At 37.6% G+C, this 21781-nt stretch overlaps 1 protein-coding gene across 2 annotated transcripts in view; it reads right to left on the reverse strand.

Moving 5' to 3' along the window:
* Positions 1 to 20693, reverse strand: part of LOC110526801 (ADP-ribosylation factor GTPase activating protein 2) — a 28679-nt gene extending 7986 nt beyond the window's left edge. Inside the window, exons 1-13 of one of the 2 annotated variants that reach the window (XM_036964505.1) lie at positions 20540 to 20693; positions 17372 to 17490; positions 17136 to 17208; positions 16897 to 17028; positions 9819 to 9902; positions 9570 to 9678; positions 9361 to 9423; positions 8972 to 9016; positions 6901 to 6953; positions 6442 to 6578; positions 5881 to 6012; positions 4047 to 4175; positions 2909 to 3185 (exon numbers count right to left, since the gene is read on the reverse strand). In XM_036964505.1, the coding sequence (XP_036820400.1) occupies positions 2909 to 3185; positions 4047 to 4175; positions 5881 to 6012; positions 6442 to 6578; positions 6901 to 6953; positions 8972 to 9016; positions 9361 to 9423; positions 9570 to 9678; positions 9819 to 9902; positions 16897 to 17028; positions 17136 to 17208; positions 17372 to 17490; positions 20540 to 20611 (1425 nt within the window). In that variant the 5' untranslated portion in view covers positions 20612 to 20693. The remainder of the gene's footprint in view (positions 1 to 2908; positions 3186 to 4046; positions 4176 to 5880; positions 6013 to 6441; positions 6579 to 6900; positions 6954 to 8971; positions 9017 to 9360; positions 9424 to 9569; positions 9679 to 9818; positions 9903 to 16896; positions 17029 to 17135; positions 17209 to 17371; positions 17491 to 20539) is intronic. The other variant, XM_036964506.1, reaches the window with a different exon arrangement.
* Between the last annotated feature and the right edge of the window lie 1088 nt (positions 20694 to 21781).

Below are 21781 nucleotides of genomic sequence, written 5' to 3' on the forward strand. Positions count from 1 at the left end.
CAAGATCAAGTGCACAAGGCTACATGTGTGCAAAACTAACATTCACTGAGTAAAAAATGTCATAATTCCCCCTCATTCACACACAAGTGTTACTGTCAAGTTCAACACAACTAAGCCATATCTGTGGACTACACATTATTGCATTGTACACTATCTGCCTGTGGATATCTGTTCTACAATGTTCCAGCAGAGCATGAGACCCTTTGTTGGCATAATTGATCTCTTTCAGGCAGAGAGAACACCTGACCTACCCCTTTTTATCCACTGTATTGAAAAAGTGAGAAGGGGGGAAGTGTGTGGTGTTCCTTTTACCTCTATAGTGGCATCCAGCTTAAGCCAGGCCCGGCTCCAGCTACACTTGATCCCCGAATACACTTGTTTAACTAGCAACGCCTAATTTTCACCTAATTCTCTCTTCTGAAAATTAACCACATATTGTAGAGGGAAAACATTAGCAGTTAGTTCGTTAGCTAGTTAACTAAACAACATTTCACACAGATTGCCAGAGTCCAGTAAGCAACTAAAGTGTTATAACTTGAGGAACGGCACAACTTCCGGTGAAACTGGAGGGCGCGCAATTCAAATAAATAATCATAAAAATTATGGACATTAAACATTTTGGTACATACAAATGTCTTATATCGGTTGAAAGTTTAAATTCTTGTTAATCTAACTGCACTGTTTGATTTACAGTAGGCTTTACAGCGAACGCATGCCAATAGCGATTAAATATTCACTTACTTTTTGAACATTTTCCTCTGATTTGTCATCCAAAGGGTCCCAGCTATAACATGCGGTGTAGTTTTCTCTTTTCTGTACACATCAATGATGTCGCTCTTGCTGCTGGTGATTCTCTGATCCACCTCTATGCAGACGACACCATTCTGTGTACTTCTGGCCCCTCCTTGGACACTGTGTTAACTACCCTCCAGACGAGCTTCAATGCCATACAACTCTCCTTCCGTGGCCTCCAACTGCTCTTAAATGCAAGTAAAATTAAATGCATGCTATTCAATCGATCGCTACCAGCACCTGCCCGCCCGTCCAACATCACTACTCTGGACGGCTCTGACTTAGAATACGTGGACAACTACAAATACCTGGGTGTCTGGTTAGACTGTAAACTCTCCTTCTAGACTCACATTAATCATCTCCAATCCAAAATTAAATCTAGAATCGGCTTCCTATATCGCAACAAAGCATCCTTCACTCATGCTGCCAAACATACCCTCGTAAAACTGACCATCCTACCGATCCTCGACTTCGGTGATGTCATCTATAAAATAGCCTCCAACACTCTACTCAACAAACTGGATGCAGTCTATCACAGTGTCATCCGTTTTGTCACCAAAGCCCCATATACTACCCACCACTGCGACCTGTACGCTCTCGTTGGTTGGCCCTCGCTTCATACTCGTCGCCAAACCCACTGGCTACAGGTTATCTACAAGCCTCTGCTAGGTAAAGCCCCGCCTTATCTCAGCTCACTGGTCACCATAGCAGCACCCACTCGTAGCACGCGCTCCAGCAGGTATATCTCACTGGTCACCCCCAAAGCCAATTCCTCTTTTGGTCGTCTTTCATTCCAGTTCTCTGCGGCCAATGACTGGAACGAACTGCAAAAATCACTGAAGCTGGAGACTCACATCTCCCTCACTAGCTTTAAGCACCAGCTGTCAGAGCATTTTACAGATCACTGCACCTGTACATAGCCTATCTGTAAACAGCCCATCTATCTACCTACCTCATCCCCATACTGGTATTTATTTATTTATTTTGCTCCTTTGCACCCCATTATCTCTACCTGCACATTCATCTTCTGCCGATCTACCATTCCAGTGTTCAATTGCTATATTGTAATTACTTCACCACCATGGCCTATTTATTTCCTTAACTTACCTCATTTGCACTCACTGTATATAGACTTTTTGTTTTCTTTTGTTCTACTGTATTATTGACTGTATGTTTGTTTATTCCATGTGTAACTCTGTGTTGTTGTTTGTGTTGAATTGCTTTGCTTTATCTTGGCCAGGTCGCAGTTGCAAATGAGAACTTGTTCTCAACTAGCCTACCTGGTTAAATAAAGGTGAAATAAATGTTAAAAAATATCCCAAAAAGTCAGTTTAGTTGGCGCCATCGATTTGAGTAATCCACTACCCCTAAAATCTACCCCTAAACTTTGTTTCAACAAGTCAAAATACGTTTCTATTTAATCCTCAGATTCCCTAAAATGTAAATAAACTATAATATTTCATACAGAAAGTAGTATGTTCAATAGGAAAACGATATTTGCAAGTGCGTGTCCTTTTCATTGCGCGCGCATACACAAATTTCCAAGTCTGTGTCCCTGTAGTAAAACTCGTTATTCTTACTCGTTTTGGAAGAAACAAGCCTGAAACCTTGAACAAAGACTACTGACACCCAGTGGAAGCCACAGGAATTGCAATATGGGAGCTGAAATTTAGTATGCCCCTATACTTTCCATTGTAACAGCACGGGCTCTCAAAAAAAAATCTGGTTGGTTTTTCTTTGGATTTTCTCCTACCATGTCTATTGTGTTATAGTATCATACATTATTTTAACATTTCTACAAACCTCAAAGTGTTTTCTTTCCAATGGTACTAATTATATGCATATCCTGGCTTCAGGGCCTGAGTAACAGGCAGTTTACTTTGGGCACGTCAGTCAGGCGGAAATTGAGAAAAGGACCCTAGCCTGAAGAAGTACTATAGCGAATTGGTTAGGTTACTAATGTTAGCTCATCTGATGTTGTAATGTCAGCTTGCTAACGTTAGCTGTCTGGCTTTAATAGCCAGCTAATTTAAATGCGGCACGCTTTGCTTTCTAAGTTTCCGTTCAGTTGACAGGTGGCTTGGTATTTGTTGGTAATACAGTGGTGTAACTTTACCTCGGCATAGCTCTCGCGGCCAAAGAACATGTCGGAAGAGATGGCCTTGGCGTTGGCAAACTTCTGCCGGGCCTCGCTCGACTCGGACACGGGCGCCGCCGCCTCCGCCTTCCGCCGACTGGGCCGTTCTCCGATAGGCTGGATGCTGGAGATTGTCACCTCCTCTTTAGGCTCCTCATTCTCCAGGGCCCAGGAGGAGGTGAAGGAGGCCACTCCCCCATCAGAGTCCCACCGCGAGCCGAAGCCGTCGCCCGCCGTGAACGGGTTGTCCTTGTACCTGTCCCAACAAAACACACACACACAGAGGCAGGGATAGATCCAATGTTGTTGGTCAGGTCGGGATACACAAGGACACATGTATAATGGATTAGATCTGAGGAAACTGAGGATATATTACACAGACCCAAGGCTCTACCCCTAACCCACAGACCCAAGGCTCTACCCCTAACCCACAGACCCAAGGCTCTACCCCTAACCCACAGAACCAAGGCTCTACCCCTAACCCACAGACCCAAGGCTCTACCCCTAACCCACAGACCCAAGGCTCTACCCCTAACCCATAGACCCAAGGCTCTACCCCTAACCCACAGACCCAAGGCTCTACCCCTAACCCACAGACCCAAGGCTCTACCCCTAACCCACAGAACCAAGGCTCTACCCCTAACCCACAGACCCAAGGCTCTACCCCTAACCCACAGACCCAAGGCTCTACCCCTAACCCATAGACCCAAGGCTCTACCCCTAACCCATAGACCCAAGGCTCTACCCCTAACCCATAGACCCAAGGCTCTACCCCTAACCCATAGACCCAAGGCTCTACACCTAACCCATAGACCCAAGGCTCTACCCAAGGCACTACACCTAACCCATAGACCCAAGACTATTAGATAATTATGAAAAGATTGGATAGGTGTCTTAGCAAGATGAAGACAGGTATATCAAGCCTATCTGAAGGCAAGTTGGATCCATTACCATATTGTTAATACCAATCCAATCCTTTCAGCTGTATACAACAACCCCAGTGCCTGGGAGGTAGCTAGCTTGGGGTTGGAAGTCAATTTGGAATTGGACAGAAACCCATTTTTCCAATACTACTCCATAGGAAAAGACATTCCGATCTGTTTGGGGTGTGACGTACTTAGGGGGTCCGGAGGAGAAGCCCGGTTCATCCAACATGTCCAGTTTGGAGCGAGGCGAGGACTTGCCCCCCAAGGGCGTCTCCTGCTCAATCACCTGCATCTCTGACATCACTGAGTGAGATATGGTGCTGGAATACATAGAATACACACACACTTAAGTCATGTCCGCACACAATAATGTACTGCAACAAAATCTACACACACACACACACAGACACCGTAAACACATAAACACCACTGAAGTTAAAGCCACACTCTGTAACATGGCATCCTATCAAAGAGTGGGACACCAACCAAAAGAGTCAATAATTAAAGGGATACTTCGGGATTTTTGGCAATTAGGACCTTTATCTACTTCCCCAGAGTCAGATCAACTCCTGTATCTACTTCCCCAGAGTCAGATCAACTCTTTTATCTACTTCCCCAGAGTCGTCAGATTAACTCCTGTATCTACCTCCCCAGAGTCGTCAGATCAACTCCTTTATCTACTTCCCCAGAGTCAGATCAACTCCTGTATCTACTTCCCCAGAGTCAGATCAACTCCTTTATCTACTACCCCAGAGTCAGATCAACTCCTGTATCTACTTCCCCAGAGTCGTCAGATTAACTCCTTTATCTACTTCCCCAGAGTCAGATCAACTCCTGTATCTACTACCCCAGAGTCAGATCAACTCCTGTATCTACTTCCCCAGAGTCGTCAGATTAACTCCTGTATCTACTTCCCCAGAGTCGTCAGATCAACTCCTTTATCTACTTCCCCAGAGTCGTCAGATTAACTCCTGTATCTACTTCCCCAGAGTCGTCAGATTAACTCCTGTATCTACTTCCCCAGAGTCGTCAGATTAACTCCTGTATCTACTTCCCCAGAGTCGTCAGATTAACTCCTGTATCTACTTCCCCAGAGTCGTCAGATTAACTCCTGTATCTACTTCCCCAGAGTCGTCAGATTAACTCCTGTATCTACTTCCCCAGAGTCGTCAGATTAACTCCTGTATCTACTTCCCCAGAGTCGTCAGATTAACTCCTTTATCTACTTGCCCAGAGTCGTCAGATCAACTCCTTTATCTACTTCCCCAGAGTCGTCAGATCAACTCCTTTATCTACTTCCCCAGAGTCATCAGATCAACTCCTTTATCTACTTCCCCAGAGTCATCAGATCAACTCCTTTATCTACTCCCCCAGAGTCAGATCAACTCCTTTATCTACTACCCCAGAGTCAGATCAACTCCTTTATCTACTCCCCCAGAGTCAGATCAACTCCTTTATCTACTACCCCAGAGTCAGATCATCTCCTTTATCTACTACCCCAGAGTCGTCAGATCAACTCCTTTATCTACTTCCCCAGAGTCAGATCAACTCCTTTATCTACTTCCCCAGAGTCAGATCAACACCTGTATCTACTTCCCCAGAGTCAGATCAACACCTGTATCTACTTCCCCAGAGTCAGATCAACTCCTTTATCTACTTCCCCAGAGTCAGATCAACTCCTGGATACCATTTTTATGTCTCTGCGTGCAGATACCCATTCACTTCCAATCATTGCGCTAACGCTAGTTAGCATTGGCTCACAAAACTCTCTCTTAACTTCATTCAAACTTGACACGGACTATAAAAATGGTGTCCACGAGTCCATCTGACTCTGGGGAAGTAGATAAAAGGTCCTCAATGCCAAAATCCCAAAGTATCATTTAAGCAGGAATGCTATAGCCTACAGTAGCACATGCAAACAGGCAGCACTCATTTGCTATTTGTAGTGCTCAAGGAACGCTTATTCCATGAGAGAAACATTACTGTTCTTTGTAAACATGGTGTGAACACTGATAACTTGATTACCTGCGGTTGCCGAAGCCCATGCCCAGTCTCTCAGCCTGCTCTCTCTTCTTACCCTCCATGTTCTGCATCTTCTTGTTGTCCATCTTCCTGTCAATCTCCAGCTCCTTGTAGGCCAGGCGCATGGAGGCCACACTGCAAAAAGAGACACATTTGCCAATTGTTCTACATTCATTTGCAACAATTTTGGGCATTTTAGGAAATTCTCCTCCCGACCATGTCGTTCTCCTCGTAAAATGATGACCAACATTACCCTCCGTGTGTAAAATGTATTAAGACAATAATTATCATTTTTGTTCCACGGTTATGGTCCATAATTGTCGGTTGCACGATAATATGATTATTGAGCCAGCGGATGTCACTACTGGCTGTCCTAAAGGATCTCTTCCATTCACTTTCTGTATGCAGAAGTAGGCTGTATTATTCATACAACCTCTGAACAGTCTGGCCATGAGAAGACAGCAAATATTAATTTAGTGTAAACACTAAAACAGCAGGAAGAGCAGAATCTGGTGCGGAGGTGTTTCCATGCTCTCTGACTGTCAAAAAGTGTGGTTCACTCACATGGACTCCTCTGCCTGTTTCTTAGCATCAGCTGCTTGCTCCTCTCGCTGCTTCTCGGCTACCTGGGCCTGTTTCTCCACCTCCGAGAAGCTCTTACTGCTCACCTTCTGGGCCCCCAGGCCCTTCTTAGCACCCAGCTGGAGGGAGAGAGGAGCACAGAGGAGATGGTTACACACAGCTGTGGACAGATAGAGGAAATGACTGCCCCCCAGTGGACAAGTGGTAGTATTACATTCATGGTTTGATCAACGCACTCTTGATTCATTAGCCAGGTTTGGTGATTCTGATTTGGGACATTTGTTTTTCTGGTCAACGTGACTTATCGAGGAACAACACCGAGCCCTAACTACATGCCAGATCTAGGGCTCCACGTGTTTCCTAGTCAGATCACGTGACCAGCCAAAACCCCGCTCCTCACGCAGAGCCCCCTGTCTGAGTGCTGAAGGGGGTGTAACCTACCCCTTTCTTAGTAGTGCTGGGCTTCTTTTTCCCAATGATGGATTGCTTCACATCTGTAACACAAAGCTCATCATTAGAACACTGGTGGACAGCGACAGGCCAGGGACTCCCGAGTCGTAATCGCTCTGCATAACTTTGAAAAAGGAAGTTCTACACACACACACACCAATGTTTACCCCTACAAATGCATAGGTGTGCCCCCCATACATGTGAACGCACAAACCGCTGTACGTTTCCCCTCTTGTTAAAAGGTGCAAACATTCAGTGTCCTTAGCAGACGCGACACGAAGAACATGACAACGCAGTCAGACGAGAAATAGCATCCCAACGGTCCTTTTATCCAGTCAGAGCCGTTTCGAGACAAGCCACGTGCTACAGTCAGCAGTGTTATATCACTGCAGCTGAAGGACAGCACCATTGTCGTACACCTGACAGAAATAGTTTCATTAGTTTACGTTATTCTAAAGTTATGGGACACACCGTTACTATAATAAGTATTCACCCCATTGGACTTTCACATTTTGATACGAAGTAGAACTGAAATGATAAGCACCAAATCAGTGATCCATACCAAATACTCCATGTCAAACTGAAAATAAAATGATATAAGATGTTCACAAATGAAGAAAAATGAATAACTCAAATATCTTGATTGTATAGATATAGGCAAGCCTAAATGGAGTTGAGCAGAAAACATTTGTGTAGCAAATCACACAATAAGTTGCATGGCCTCCGTGTGTGAAATAATAAGGGGTCAACATGAGTTGAATGACCCTTTCTTGGTACCCCAAACATACAACCTCTGTAAGGTCAGACACATTTCAGTTGTACAACTGACTAGGTGTCCCCCTTTCCCCTCAGTGAAGTAGTGCATTTCAAGCAGAGATTCAAACAACGATCGGGGAGCTTTTCAAATGCCTCATAAAGGGGCAGTGATTGGTAGATGGGTAAAAAATATATATATATATAATATATATTTTTTTTATTTAAAAAGCAGGCACTGAATATCCCTTTAAGCATGATCAAGTTATTAATTAAGCTTTGGTTGGTTTATCAAACCACCCAGACCCAACAAAGATACAGACGTCCTTCCTAACTGAGCTGCCGGACGGGAAGGAAACCGTGCAGTGATGTCATCATGAGTCCTACTGTGACTTTAAAACAGCACCAGGGTTTAACGGCGATGATGGGACAAAACTAAGGATGGTTCAACCACATTGTAGTCACTCCACAATACTGATCTAAATGACAGTCAAAAGGAGGAAGTCTGTACAGTATTTTATCCCTCACTTTGACATGAGACTATTTTGTGTAGATCAGCGATGAAAAAAATTACATTTAAATACATTTTAACCCCAATTTGTAACACAATAAAACATGAAGAAGTCCAACGGGAGTGAAAACCTATGATAGACACTAAGCCTGCTAGGTCTGTGACCGAGGCTACATGTTGAATGAAAGGCACTGTAAGCCTGCTAGGTCTGTGACCGAGGCTACATGTTGAATGAAAGGCACTGTAAGCCTGCTAGGTCTGTGACCGAGGCTACATGTTGAATGAAAGGCACTGTAAGCCTGCTAGGTCTGTGACCGAGGCTACATGTTGAATGAAAGGCACTGTAAGCCTGCTAGGTCTGTGACCGAGGCTACATGTTGAATGAAAGGCACTGTAAGCCTGCTAGGTCTGTGACCGAGACTACATGTTGAATGAAAGGCACTGTAAGTCTGCTAGGTCTGTGACCGAGGCTACATGTTGAATGAAAGGCACTGTAAGTCTGCTAGGTCTGTGACCGAGGCTACATGTTGAATGAAAGGCACTGTAAGTCTGCTAGGTCTGTGACCGAGGCTACATGTTGAATAGGGGTTTGTCTGACTGTTGTATTAATGTTAGGAGACTGGAAGAACGAAGAAAGCCTTGGCAGTCGCACATTTTAGTTAGAGCTGGGAGGGAGGGGCTTAAGCTTGCGTGTCACAATCAGGTGAGGTGTCAGTCAAGCACAGAACCAACCATGCTTCCTGAAAATCTGGCCAGCCAATGGGCTAACGGCAACTTTTAAAAAGGCGTTCCAATCACCTTTGGGTAGCTGTGGTTGATCTGACGACAAACGCATGGAGTCCTCTACGGACAAAGCAGACACAGGTGTTACTGAGGGCTCCACGGTCATATGGAAAACCTCCAGTGACTGTATTACAGGGTGGGCTATGTATGGGAGGGGTCGGGACAATTTGGTGCCTGGTCCAAACATCTAAGGGGGGTCTCCAATTCTGGGAAGAGCCAACAAGAGCAGCCTTGCCAGAATATCAGGGGGGGGGTTTACTGTGGATGTTGAGGTCTGTAAATGGCTGTAACCATCACCTATTCCTTGTTTTTAAGGTCAGCAAAGATCTTTGAGAGGTGAGGGGAGGAGCTGTTGTCATGTGAAAGGAGGCAGAGGAGGAACAGGATGTTGGCTGATGACTTACCCATAGTGACTTTGGGAGATTGCTCAGTGCTCAGTCCCTCAATGCTTGGTCCTTCCTCCAGCTCTGAGAATGTCAAATACAATCACAGATCAACTGTCTAATTCAACCTCAGAAACATATGGGAAAGCTCCAGACGAAAGGATAGGAGAGGGGGGACTGTGTGTGTGTGTGTGTGTGTGTGTGTGTGTGTGTGTGTGTGAGAGACTCACGAGTGCTGGCGGTGTGGGGGGCTTTGGGTGTGTCCTCCAATAGTTGAGGAGTGAGGGTTCCATTGTGTTCTGTCAGGGAAGGAGCCGTCACATCCCAGCTGTTTGAAGGCTGCAGACACACCAATTCGGTCACATTAAATAACACAACACATACACACAGAACCAACACTACTGCACCCACAGAATGAACACAGAAGCACAAAACACTTGTGTGATTGGTGTGATTTGAACAGTAGCCCTCAGGCCTACCTGAGTATGCTCAGTAAAGAAGTCTGCCTGTCTCTTCTCTGGGGCGGCAGGCTGGCTGCTCACACTGGATTGGTCAATCCACAGCTGAGAGAGAAAGAGGAAGGGTTAACGGACGCCATTCACACCGACAAATGACATTTACTCCTGAGGTGCTGACCTGCTACACCCCCAGCAACCACTGTGATTATTATTTGACCCTGCTGGTCATCTATGAACGTTTTAACATCTTGAAGAACCATCTGGCCTTAATGACCATGTACTCTTATAGTCTCCACCCGGCACAGCCAGAACCCTCTACAACCACTGTGATTATTATTTGACCCTGCTGGTCATCTATGAACGTTTTAACATCTTGAAGAACCATCTGGCCTTAATGGCCATTTACTCTTATAGTCTCCACCCGGCACAGCCAGAAGAGGACTGGCCACCCCTCAGAGCCTGGTTCCTCTCTAGGTTTCTTCCTAGGTTCTGGCCTTTCTAGGGAGTTTTTCCTAGCCACCGTGCTTCTACATCTGCATTGCTTACTGTTTGGGGTTTTAGGCTGGGTTTCTGTATAGCACTTTATGACATCTGATGATGTAAGAAGGGCTTTATAAATACATGTGATTTAGATGGCCCAGAGCCAAATCAACCCCTGGCCTCTATAGATATAGACATCATGAGTCTATACCCACTAGATTTGGGAAAGGAATATGCTGGTCATAGGGATCGTATTGATTTCCCATTTTAAATACAGCTCAGCTCTATCACACCTGCTTAAACAGTTTGGCCCAAACCGAAGAACATCATAGTTGATGATTCTGAAACTAGCGAGTTAAAATATGAAACACCTCTACACACTCACAGCACATTCAAATCTGATGTGGTATCTGCAAAAGCCTTGTGAGGACCTGGAAGTGCATCTGCATGCAGCTGCACCAATAAGAACAGATCTGGTGTTTGTGGGTAAGTATGTATCGTGTGGTCCATCCACAAGACATTAATTAATGCTGCTGGTGACATCACACGTGGAGTTTGCCCACTCGCTGGTGACTCAACAGGCCAATGTGTAGCTGATATGGGTGGCTGTGGGAGGGACGAGAGAGGGGGAGTTCGTTGCCTTCTCAGTGGAGGAATAATATCACCGTAGGAATATATAGACCTATATAGATAACCATAAGACATAATAATATATAGATAACCATAAGACATAATAATATATAGATCTATATAGATAACCATAAGACATAATAATATATAGATAACAATAAGACATAATAATATATAGATCTATATAGATAACCATAAGACATAATAATATATAGATCTATATAGATAACCATAAGATATAATAATATATAGATCTATATAGATAACCATAAGACATAATAATATATATATATAGATAACCATAAGACATAATAATATATAGATCTATATAGATAACCATAAGACATAATAATATATAGATCTATATAGATAACCATAAGACATTAATATATAGATCTATATAGATAACCATAAGACATAATAATATATAGATCTATATAGATAACCATAAGACATAATAATATATAGATAACCATAAGACATAATAATATATAGATAACCATAAGACATAATAATATATAGATATATATAGATAACCATAAGACATAATAATATATAGATCTATATAGATAACCATAAGACATAATAATATATAGATATATATAGATAACCATAAGACATTAATATATAGACCTATATAGATAACCATAAGACATAATAATATATAGATATATATAGATAACCATAAGACATAATAATATATAGATAACCATAAGACATAATAATATATAGATCTATATAGATAACCATAAGACATAATAATATATAGATCTATACAGATAAACATAAGACATAATAAAATATAGATCTATATAGATAACCATAAGACATAATAATATATAGACCTATATAGATAACCATAAGCCATAATAATAATATATAGATCTATATAGATAACCATAAGCCATAATAATAATATATAGATCTATATAGATAACCATAAGCCATAATAATAATATATAGATCTATATAGATAACCATAAGCCATAATAATAATATATAGATCTATATAGATAACCATAAGACATAATAATAATATATAGATCTATATAGATAACCATAAGACATAATAATAATATATAGATCTATATAGATAACCATAAGACATAATAATATATAGATCTATATAGATAACCATAAGACATAATAATAATATATAGATCTATATAGATAACCATAAGACATAATAATAATATATAGATCTATATAGATAACCATAAGACATAATAATATATAGATCTATATAGATAACCATAAGACATAATAATATATATATATAGATAACCATAAGACATAATAATATATAGATCTATATAGATAACCATAAGACATAATAATATATAGATCTATATAGATAACCATAAGACATAATAATATATATATATAGATAACCATAAGACATAATAATATATAGATCTATATAGATAACCATAAGACATAATAATATATAGATCTATATAGATAACCATAAGACATAATAATATATAGATCTATATAGATAACCATAAGACATAATAATATATAGATCTATATAGATAACCATAAGACATAATAATATATAGATCTATATAGATAACCATAAGACATAATAATATATAGATCTATATAGATAACCATAAGACATAATAATATATAGATCTATATAGATAACCATAAGACATAATAATATATAGATATATATAGATAACCATAAGACATTAATATATAGACCTATATAGATAACCATAAGACATAATAATATATAGATATATATAGATAACCATAAGACATAATAATATATAGATAACCATAAGACATAATAATATATAGATAACCATAAGACATAATAATATATAGATCTATATAGATAACCATAAGACATAATAATATATAGATCTATATAGATAACCATAAGACATAATAATATATAGATCTATATAGATAACCATAAGACATAATAATATATAGATAACCATAAGACATAATAATATATAGATAACCATAAGACATAATAATATATAGATATATATAGATAACCATAAGACATAATAATATATAGATCTATATAGATAACCATAAGACATAATAATATATAGATATATATAGATAACCATAAGACATTAATATATAGACCTATATAGATAACCATAAGACATAATAATATATAGATATATATAGATAACCATAAGACATAATAATATATAGATAACCATAAGACATAATAATATATAGATCTATATAGATAACCATAAGACATAATAATATATAGATCTATATAGATAACCATAAGACATAATAAAATATAGATCTATATAGATAACCATAAGACATAATAATATATAGATCTATATAGATAACCATAAGACATAATAATATATAGATCTATATAGATAACCATAAGACATAATAATATATAGATCTATATAGATAACCATAAGACATAATAATATATAGATCTATATAGATAACCATAAGACATAATAATATATAGACCTATATAGATAACCATAAGCCATAATAATAATATATAGATCTATATAGATAACCATAAGCCATAATAATAATATATAGATCTATATAGATAACCATAAGCCATAATAATAATATATAGATCTATATAGATAACCATAAGACATAATAATATATAGATCTATATAGATAACCATAAGACATAATAATAATAAATAGACATATATAGATAACCATAAGACATAATAATAATATATAGATCTATATAGATAACCATAAGACATAATAATATATAGATCTACATAGATAACCATAAGACATATTAATAATATATAGATAACCATAAGACATAATAATATATAGATAACCATAAGACATAATAATAATATATAGATAACCATAAGACATAATAATAATATATAGATAACCATAAGACATAATAATAATATATAGATAACCATAAGACATAATAATAATATATAGACCTATATAGATAACCATAAGACATAATAATATATAGATCTACATAGATAACCATAAGACATATTAATAATAATATATAGATCTATATAGATAACCATAAGACATAATAATAATATATAGATCTATATAGATAACCATAAGACATAATAATAATATATAGATCTATATAGATAACCATAAGACATAATAATATATAGATCTATATAGATAACCATAAGCCATAATAATAATAATATATAGATCTATATAGATAACCATAAGACATAATAATAATATATAGATCTATATAGATAACCATAAGACATAATAATAATATATAGATCTATATAGATAACCATAAGACATAATAATATATAGATCTATATAGATAACCATAAGACATAATAATATATAGATATATATAGATAACCATAAGACATAATAATAATAATATATAGATCTATATAGATAACCATAAGACATAATAATAATATATAGATCTATATAGATAACCATAAGACATAATAATATATAGATCTATATAGATAACCATAAGGCATAATAATAATATATAGATAACCATAAGACATAATAATATATAGATCTATATAGATAACCATAAGACATAATAATAATATATAGATCTATATAGATAACCATAAGACATAATAATATATAGATCTATATAGATAACCATAAGACATAATAATATATAGATCTATATAGATAACCATAAGACATAATAATAATATATAGATCTATATAGATAACCATAAGCCATAATAATAATATATAGATCTATATAGATAACCATAAGACATAATAATATATAGATCTATATAGATAACCATAAGACATAATAATAATATATAGATCTATATAGATAACCATAAGACATAATAATAATATATAGATCTATATAGATAACCATAAGACATAATAATATATAGATCTATATAGATAACCATAAGACATAATAATAATAATAAATAGACATATATAGATAACCATAAGACATAATAATAATATATAGATCTATATAATAACCATAAGACATAATAATATATATATATATAGACATATATAGATAACCATAAGACATAATAATAATATATAGACATATATAGATAACCATAAGACATAATAATAATATATAGATCTATATAGATAACCATAAGACATAATAATAATATATAGATCTATATAGATAACCATAAGACATAATAATATATAGATCTACATAGATAACCATAAGACATATTAATAATATATAGATAACCATAAGACATAATAATATATAGATAACCATAAGACATAATAATAATATATAGATAACCATAAGACATAATAATAATATATAGATAACCATAAGACATAATAATAATATATAGATAACCATAAGACATAATAATAATATATAGACCTATATAGATAACCATAAGACATAATAATATATAGATCTACATAGATAACCATAAGACATATTAATAATAATATATAGATCTATATAGATAACCATAAGACATAATAATAATATATAGATCTATATAGATAACCATAAGACATAATAATAATATATAGATCTATATAGATAACCATAAGACATAATAATATATAGATCTATATAGATAACCATAAGCCATAATAATAATAATATATAGATCTATATAGATAACCATAAGACATAATAATAATATATAGATCTATATAGATAACCATAAGACATAATAATAATATATAGATCTATATAGATAACCATAAGACATAATAATATATAGATCTATATAGATAACCATAAGACATAATAATATATAGATATATATAGATAACCATAAGACATAATAATAATAATATATAGATCTATATAGATAACCATAAGACATAATAATAATATATAGATCTATATAGATAACCATAAGACATAATAATATATAGATCTATATAGATAACCATAAGGCATAATAATAATATATAGATAACCATAAGACATAATAATATATAGATCTATATAGATAACCATAAGACATAATAATAATATATAGATCTATATAGATAACCATAAGACATAATAATATATAGATCTATATAGATAACCATAAGACATAATAATATATAGATCTATATAGATAACCATAAGACATAATAATATATAGATCTATATAGATAACCATAAGCCATAATAATAATAATATATAGATCTATATAGATAACCATAAGACATAATAATAATATATAGATCTATATAGATAACCATAAGACATAATAATAATATATAGATCTATATAGATAACCATAAGACATAATAATAATATATAGATCTATATAGATAACCATAAGACATAATAATATATAGATCTATATAGATAACCATAAGACATAATAATAATATATAGATCTATATAATAACCATAAGACATAATAATATATATATATATAGACATATATAGATAACCATAAGACATAATAATAATATATAGACATATATAGATAACCATAAGACATAATAATATATAGATCTATATAGATAACCATAAGACATAATAATATATAGATAACCATAAGACATAATAATAATATATAGATCTATATAGATAACCATAAGACATAATAATAATATATAGATCTATATAGATAACCATAAGACATAATAATATATAGATCTATATAGATAACCATAAGACATAATAATATATAGATCTATATAGATAACCATAAGCCATAATAATAATATATAGATCTATATAGATAACCATAAGACATAATAATATATAGATCTATATAGATAACCATAAGACATAATAATATATAGATCTATATAGATAACCATAAGACATAATAATAATATATAGATCTATATAGATAACCATAAGACATAATAATATCAGCAGGAATTTAAACAAACATGGTGTAATTCCAAAAGCTCAATGTTCAGTGGTATAGTGGTTACAACCACAACTTGGGAGTAGGGATGTATCACTGTGAGCCTGGTTTATAATGCTGGGTTAAGGGCGAGTTGTTACATGCATACATGCTACATATGGTACGTTTGGGTGACCGTTGAAGCTGAGCCCACACTCACGTCAGACCCATATTTGGACAGCGCCGTGTTGGCTTGCTGTCGGATCTTCTCTCGGTACATCTGTGCCGCGCGGCTGTTGTACTTGGCGGTAGTGTCGTTGGTGGAGCAGCCATGCTGGCGGAAGAAGGCCGTCTTCACCAGGAGGACACAGACAAGAAGGGAGATAGTCAGATTCAGAGAAGGTCCCGTTTAAAGTTGTGTGTTGTTCAACGTCTATATATAATGGAATGTTATCGTACCGCGTTGGCGTTGCCTCCGACCTGCATACATCTCAGCTGAAACCAGTTCCAGTTGGAGTCGAGCTCAGTGGATCTGAGATGAAGAACAAAACAACATGGGGATTGTATCAAATAATTATCCTTGACAGTGTATGACAGTAAAACGTGTGATTGTCGAGCCGTGTGTGTGTGTGTGTGTGTGTGTGTGTGTTTGTGTGTGTGTGTGTGTGAGAGAGAGAGAGAGACAGACAGGCTACCTGATAAAGCTGAGGTGCACTCCTAGAGAGCGATGAATGCCAGAGCAGTTGATGCACAGAAACACTCCATATGGTATACTGGCCCAGCTGGGGTTCTTGGCAGCACAGTCAAAGCACGCCTTGCACAGAAACAAACACACAATACACTGCCTAGTTAGCTAGCTACATACCTACAGCAGACATGTCTGGATGTGGTCTTAAACAGGGAAGAGAACAAGCTGTGTAGTTACAGACATGGGACACACTTGTACATTAACCATAAAGCACTGTTCATTGTCAATGACTAAACTCAAGAGTTATTTACACAAGATCCCAGGTCCTACATATTATCGCCTCCTCAAGGATTGGATGTCCAATAGCTTTCCTGCTTTTTAAAAACTTGGCTATCAGTGAACCTATAGCTGAGATAAAAGTGGCCGTGAGTTCATCTCAATAAGTTGTTCTTTCTACTGCTGAGGAAGACCGACTGATAGTGCTCCATCATATTTAAATCAGCTGTTTTAATTAAGGAAGATTACACAGAAAATTAACATATTTTAGACTATTGAGATGCAACCCATCAGAGGAAGAGGCGACGCGAGAGGAAAAGTAACATATTTTAGACTATTGAGATGCAACCCATCAGAGGAAGAGGCGACGCGAGAGGGGAAACTGCTAGAAAAAAAATCTGTCTCCTCCATCAGGTGGCAATTTTCAACAAAAAACTTGCCCATCAAGCGAGGCGTTGAGTGTCGAAGGTCAATGAGTGTTGAATTTGGTCAACGAAAGGCGTTTTGACGTTTTGTTGCTACGAGTGTACTGATATAAGTAGGACGTGTCACCCGGCAACTTCGAGAGAAAAAAAAAAACTCTACATCAGAGTTGTGCCTAGTTTAGTGCTATCCGGTACCCTTGAGACGTCCCTAGCCTAAACCCTAACCTTAACCTTTTTTAATGTCAACTTCAATGGAGTAAAGTCAGAGTTGGAACATCCCAATGGTCCCAGATAGCAAGGACCATTGTGCATGTTGTTCACACGCAAATCTGCCCTCTCTCATTGGCTAGAATTGTCCCACCTGATCGCACCTCCTCACGACTGTATTTCCAATGACAGAGCGACCACTCGATCATCTGGTCAACATAATACAGCGTTTCCCAAACTAGGGGTTGCTTGATTTGAAAAATGGGGTCACGAGAGAAACGACAACAAAATTGCGCTTCACTCATAGAACCAGGGTAATGTCTGTAACCTCTGGTAGCTGCTATATGGGAGTTGTAATAGTCAATAATGGCAAGTTGAATGCCTGATTCCTGGGCTTAAAGGAGATTCGCCATATCAACATCTTCTGTAAGGCCCAATTCTGATCCAGTCAACCCCTAGCCCAAGAATGTACTCTTAAGGAGTGTAGTCCTTAAGGTCCAATGAATGACCTTATATACTGAACAAAAATATAAACACAACAATTTCAAAGATTTTACTGAGTTACAGTTCATTTAAGGAAATCAGTCAATTTAAATAAATTCATTAGGCCCTAATCAATGTATTTCACGACTGGGCAGGGGTGCTGCCATGGGTGGGCCTGGGAGGGCATAGGTCTACCCACTTGGCAGCCCGGCCCAACCAATCAGAATGAGTTTTTCCAACCCAAAAGGGCTTTATTACAGACAGAAATACCTCTTAGCACCCAACCCCTCCCTCCACAGGTGAAGAAGCCAGATGTGGAGGTCCTGGGCTGGCATGGTTACAGGTGGTCTGCAGTTGAGGCCGGTTGGACATACTGACAAATTCTAAAAAAACGACATTGGAGGCGGCTTATGGTAGAGAAATTAACATTCAATTCTCTGGCAAAAGTTCTGGTGTTCATTCCTGCAGTCAGTATGGCAATTGCGCACTCCCTCAAAACGTGAGACATATGTGGCATTGTGTTGTGTGACAAAACTGCTCCTTTTAAAGTGGCCTCTTATTGTCCTAAGTACAAGATGCACCTGTGCAATAGTCATGCTGTTTAATCAGCTTCTTGATATGCCACACCTGTCAGGTTGGTGGATTATCTTGGCAAAGGAGAAATGCTCCCCAATAGAGATGAAAACAAATGTGTGCCAACAAAGAGAAAGGCTTTTTGTGTACATGGAAAATGTCTGCGATTGTTTTATTTCCGCTTATGAATCATGGGACCAACACTTTACATGTTGCGTTTATATTTTTGTTCAGTGTAGGTTATTTTCAGAGGTAAACTGTCTCTGGCAGCCAGAACAGCAAAATACTCCAACTAAACAGGAATTGATTCTCAATTGCGATACGGTTCTAGAAACATAAATCCCTTAAGTTCATAACACATCTCCAAAATATACACATACACCGTTTTAACCGGCTTCACAGTTGCTGCCGAGAGTATTTTTCGGTTACAACACGTTTCTGGTGGTCTTCTTCCATTACACACGAAGCACAGGTGGTCGCCTCAGTCTTCCGTCAACACACGCTGTAACATGGAGATATGGCCGTGTGGGGAGACGAATATAAAAAGGTGTATTGTACTTTACCTTTTTGAAAATTATTTCTCGCTGATATGAAAGATAGGTTCCTTATTTCCCAAAACCGTAGCGCAAGTGATGCGTGTTCAAGTTCATGGCTCTTAAAGTTCCCCTGGGAAGAAGATAGCATCAGTCGCAAAAGGTAGTTCTCGACTATGGATGAGGCAACGTTAGTCGACCCCGGGAATTTAGCCTGGTACGTTTAAGCTAGGCAACTTTGCATTTTGGTAATAGCTTATTAGCTGGACATCTGGATTGAAAGGAAAATAACCTAATGGCTAGCTAGCTAACGTTTGTTAGGAATCCAATTACGTTGGCTTTGGTGCTAACGTTAGACAATCTCTTTCAGACATTGGCCCCGTCCCTACTCGTTCTGGCTCAAATTAACAAGTCACACGACTGGTTAACTAGGTTAGAAAAGCAGGGTGCGTTGACGATACATAGCATAGTATACGTGGCCGATTTAGATAAGCGAAGTTAGCTCACTAGGATAGCAGAGCAGCTAACGTCAGCTTCTTGCTGGCCGTCGTAAGGCCCAGGCAGAGACCAGCTTGCTACCGTAGACGGATGGACGTGATCATTTTTCTGGTCTACGTTCCACCTCCAATAACGGATCAATAAACGAGTGAATAGACACCAAGCACTTATTCGTGTTACCTTGTTAGTTGGAATAGACCGTAGTCTTTTAAAAATGGTCAGAATTTCTGTCTTGTTCGGCTCCGCAGCCATCTTGCTACCTTTCTAGAGGTACGGGTGCCAGTGGGGATAAAAAATGCTGGGTTGTTCGCGAAGTTCGATCAGAGGTGATGCTGCGTTCATATGCCCCTCGTAAAGTCGGAAACAAACAGTTTTGTAAGAGCGCTGATTGTTTAAACTTTTTTGTATGCCTATTTGGAGTGTAGTTAAAAAATGGACCCCAAAAGGTTCTTTGACTGCTTTATTCAGGGACAGAACAACCGATTTTAAAAACTTGTCAGCTCATGTAACAGATGTGAAATGGCTAGCTGGTTAGCGGTGGTGCGCGCTAATAGCGTTTCAATCGGGCGATGGCCTGTCACTTCACCGGCCAAAAGCGGTGAGGAAGGTAAGCCCAGTTCAAATCGAGCATCACCGGGCCATGATGTCAACAAAACAGCATGATAAATCATTCAGAAACATATGTAACACATGTTACAATTTTCAAAGTAGTTTTCCTTGGGATAGGCCTATATACGTTTTATAAGAGTTGATCGCGGCAAGTGTATAACTACAACCAGTTAGCAACTCGGAAAGGTCCGAGTTTCCTAGTTCCGACTAGTACTTAAATGCGACAGAAGGCCCAATCATGACACCGAGCAACAGCGCCGTATTGAACGACCAGCCAACTCAGAGGAAGTTGCAATTTAGCTCGCCCGGTTCACCCTGTGAGAGGAGTTTAGTCTGGATTAAACTTGATTGCATTCGTTTTGAAAACGGCTGAGGTGAGAGATTGCGTTTGTGCAAAAAAAAGAATTGGACCATATTTATAATTCTTCAAATCAAATATATGTACAAGCCGAAATAATAATTGTCACAAGAATAGGCATATGTACAGGCTATATACCAATAGCCGAATCATATATCCACAGCCATTATTCATCATAATTACAATTTAAAAAACAAGGCTTTAGCGTTTAAAAAACATGCATGGTGATACTTTTCAAATGTGTAGGTATGGTCTAAACAAGTGAAGCTCATAGGTCACTGCAACAACAACTACCAAATCACCAATAAGATTACAGTCTCATTGGCATCCTTTCATTGCAAAGGAAAATATATATATATATAATGATTATAGCAATCTAATTATGAAGTGAGGCAACACAGGATCAAACAATGCGATTTTTTTCTCCAAATACTTTGAAGTGCATCACAAACCCG

Source organism: Oncorhynchus mykiss, chromosome 26 (assembly GCF_013265735.2).
Source record: "Oncorhynchus mykiss isolate Arlee chromosome 26, USDA_OmykA_1.1, whole genome shotgun sequence".
Lineage (NCBI taxonomy): Eukaryota > Metazoa > Chordata > Actinopteri > Salmoniformes > Salmonidae > Oncorhynchus > Oncorhynchus mykiss.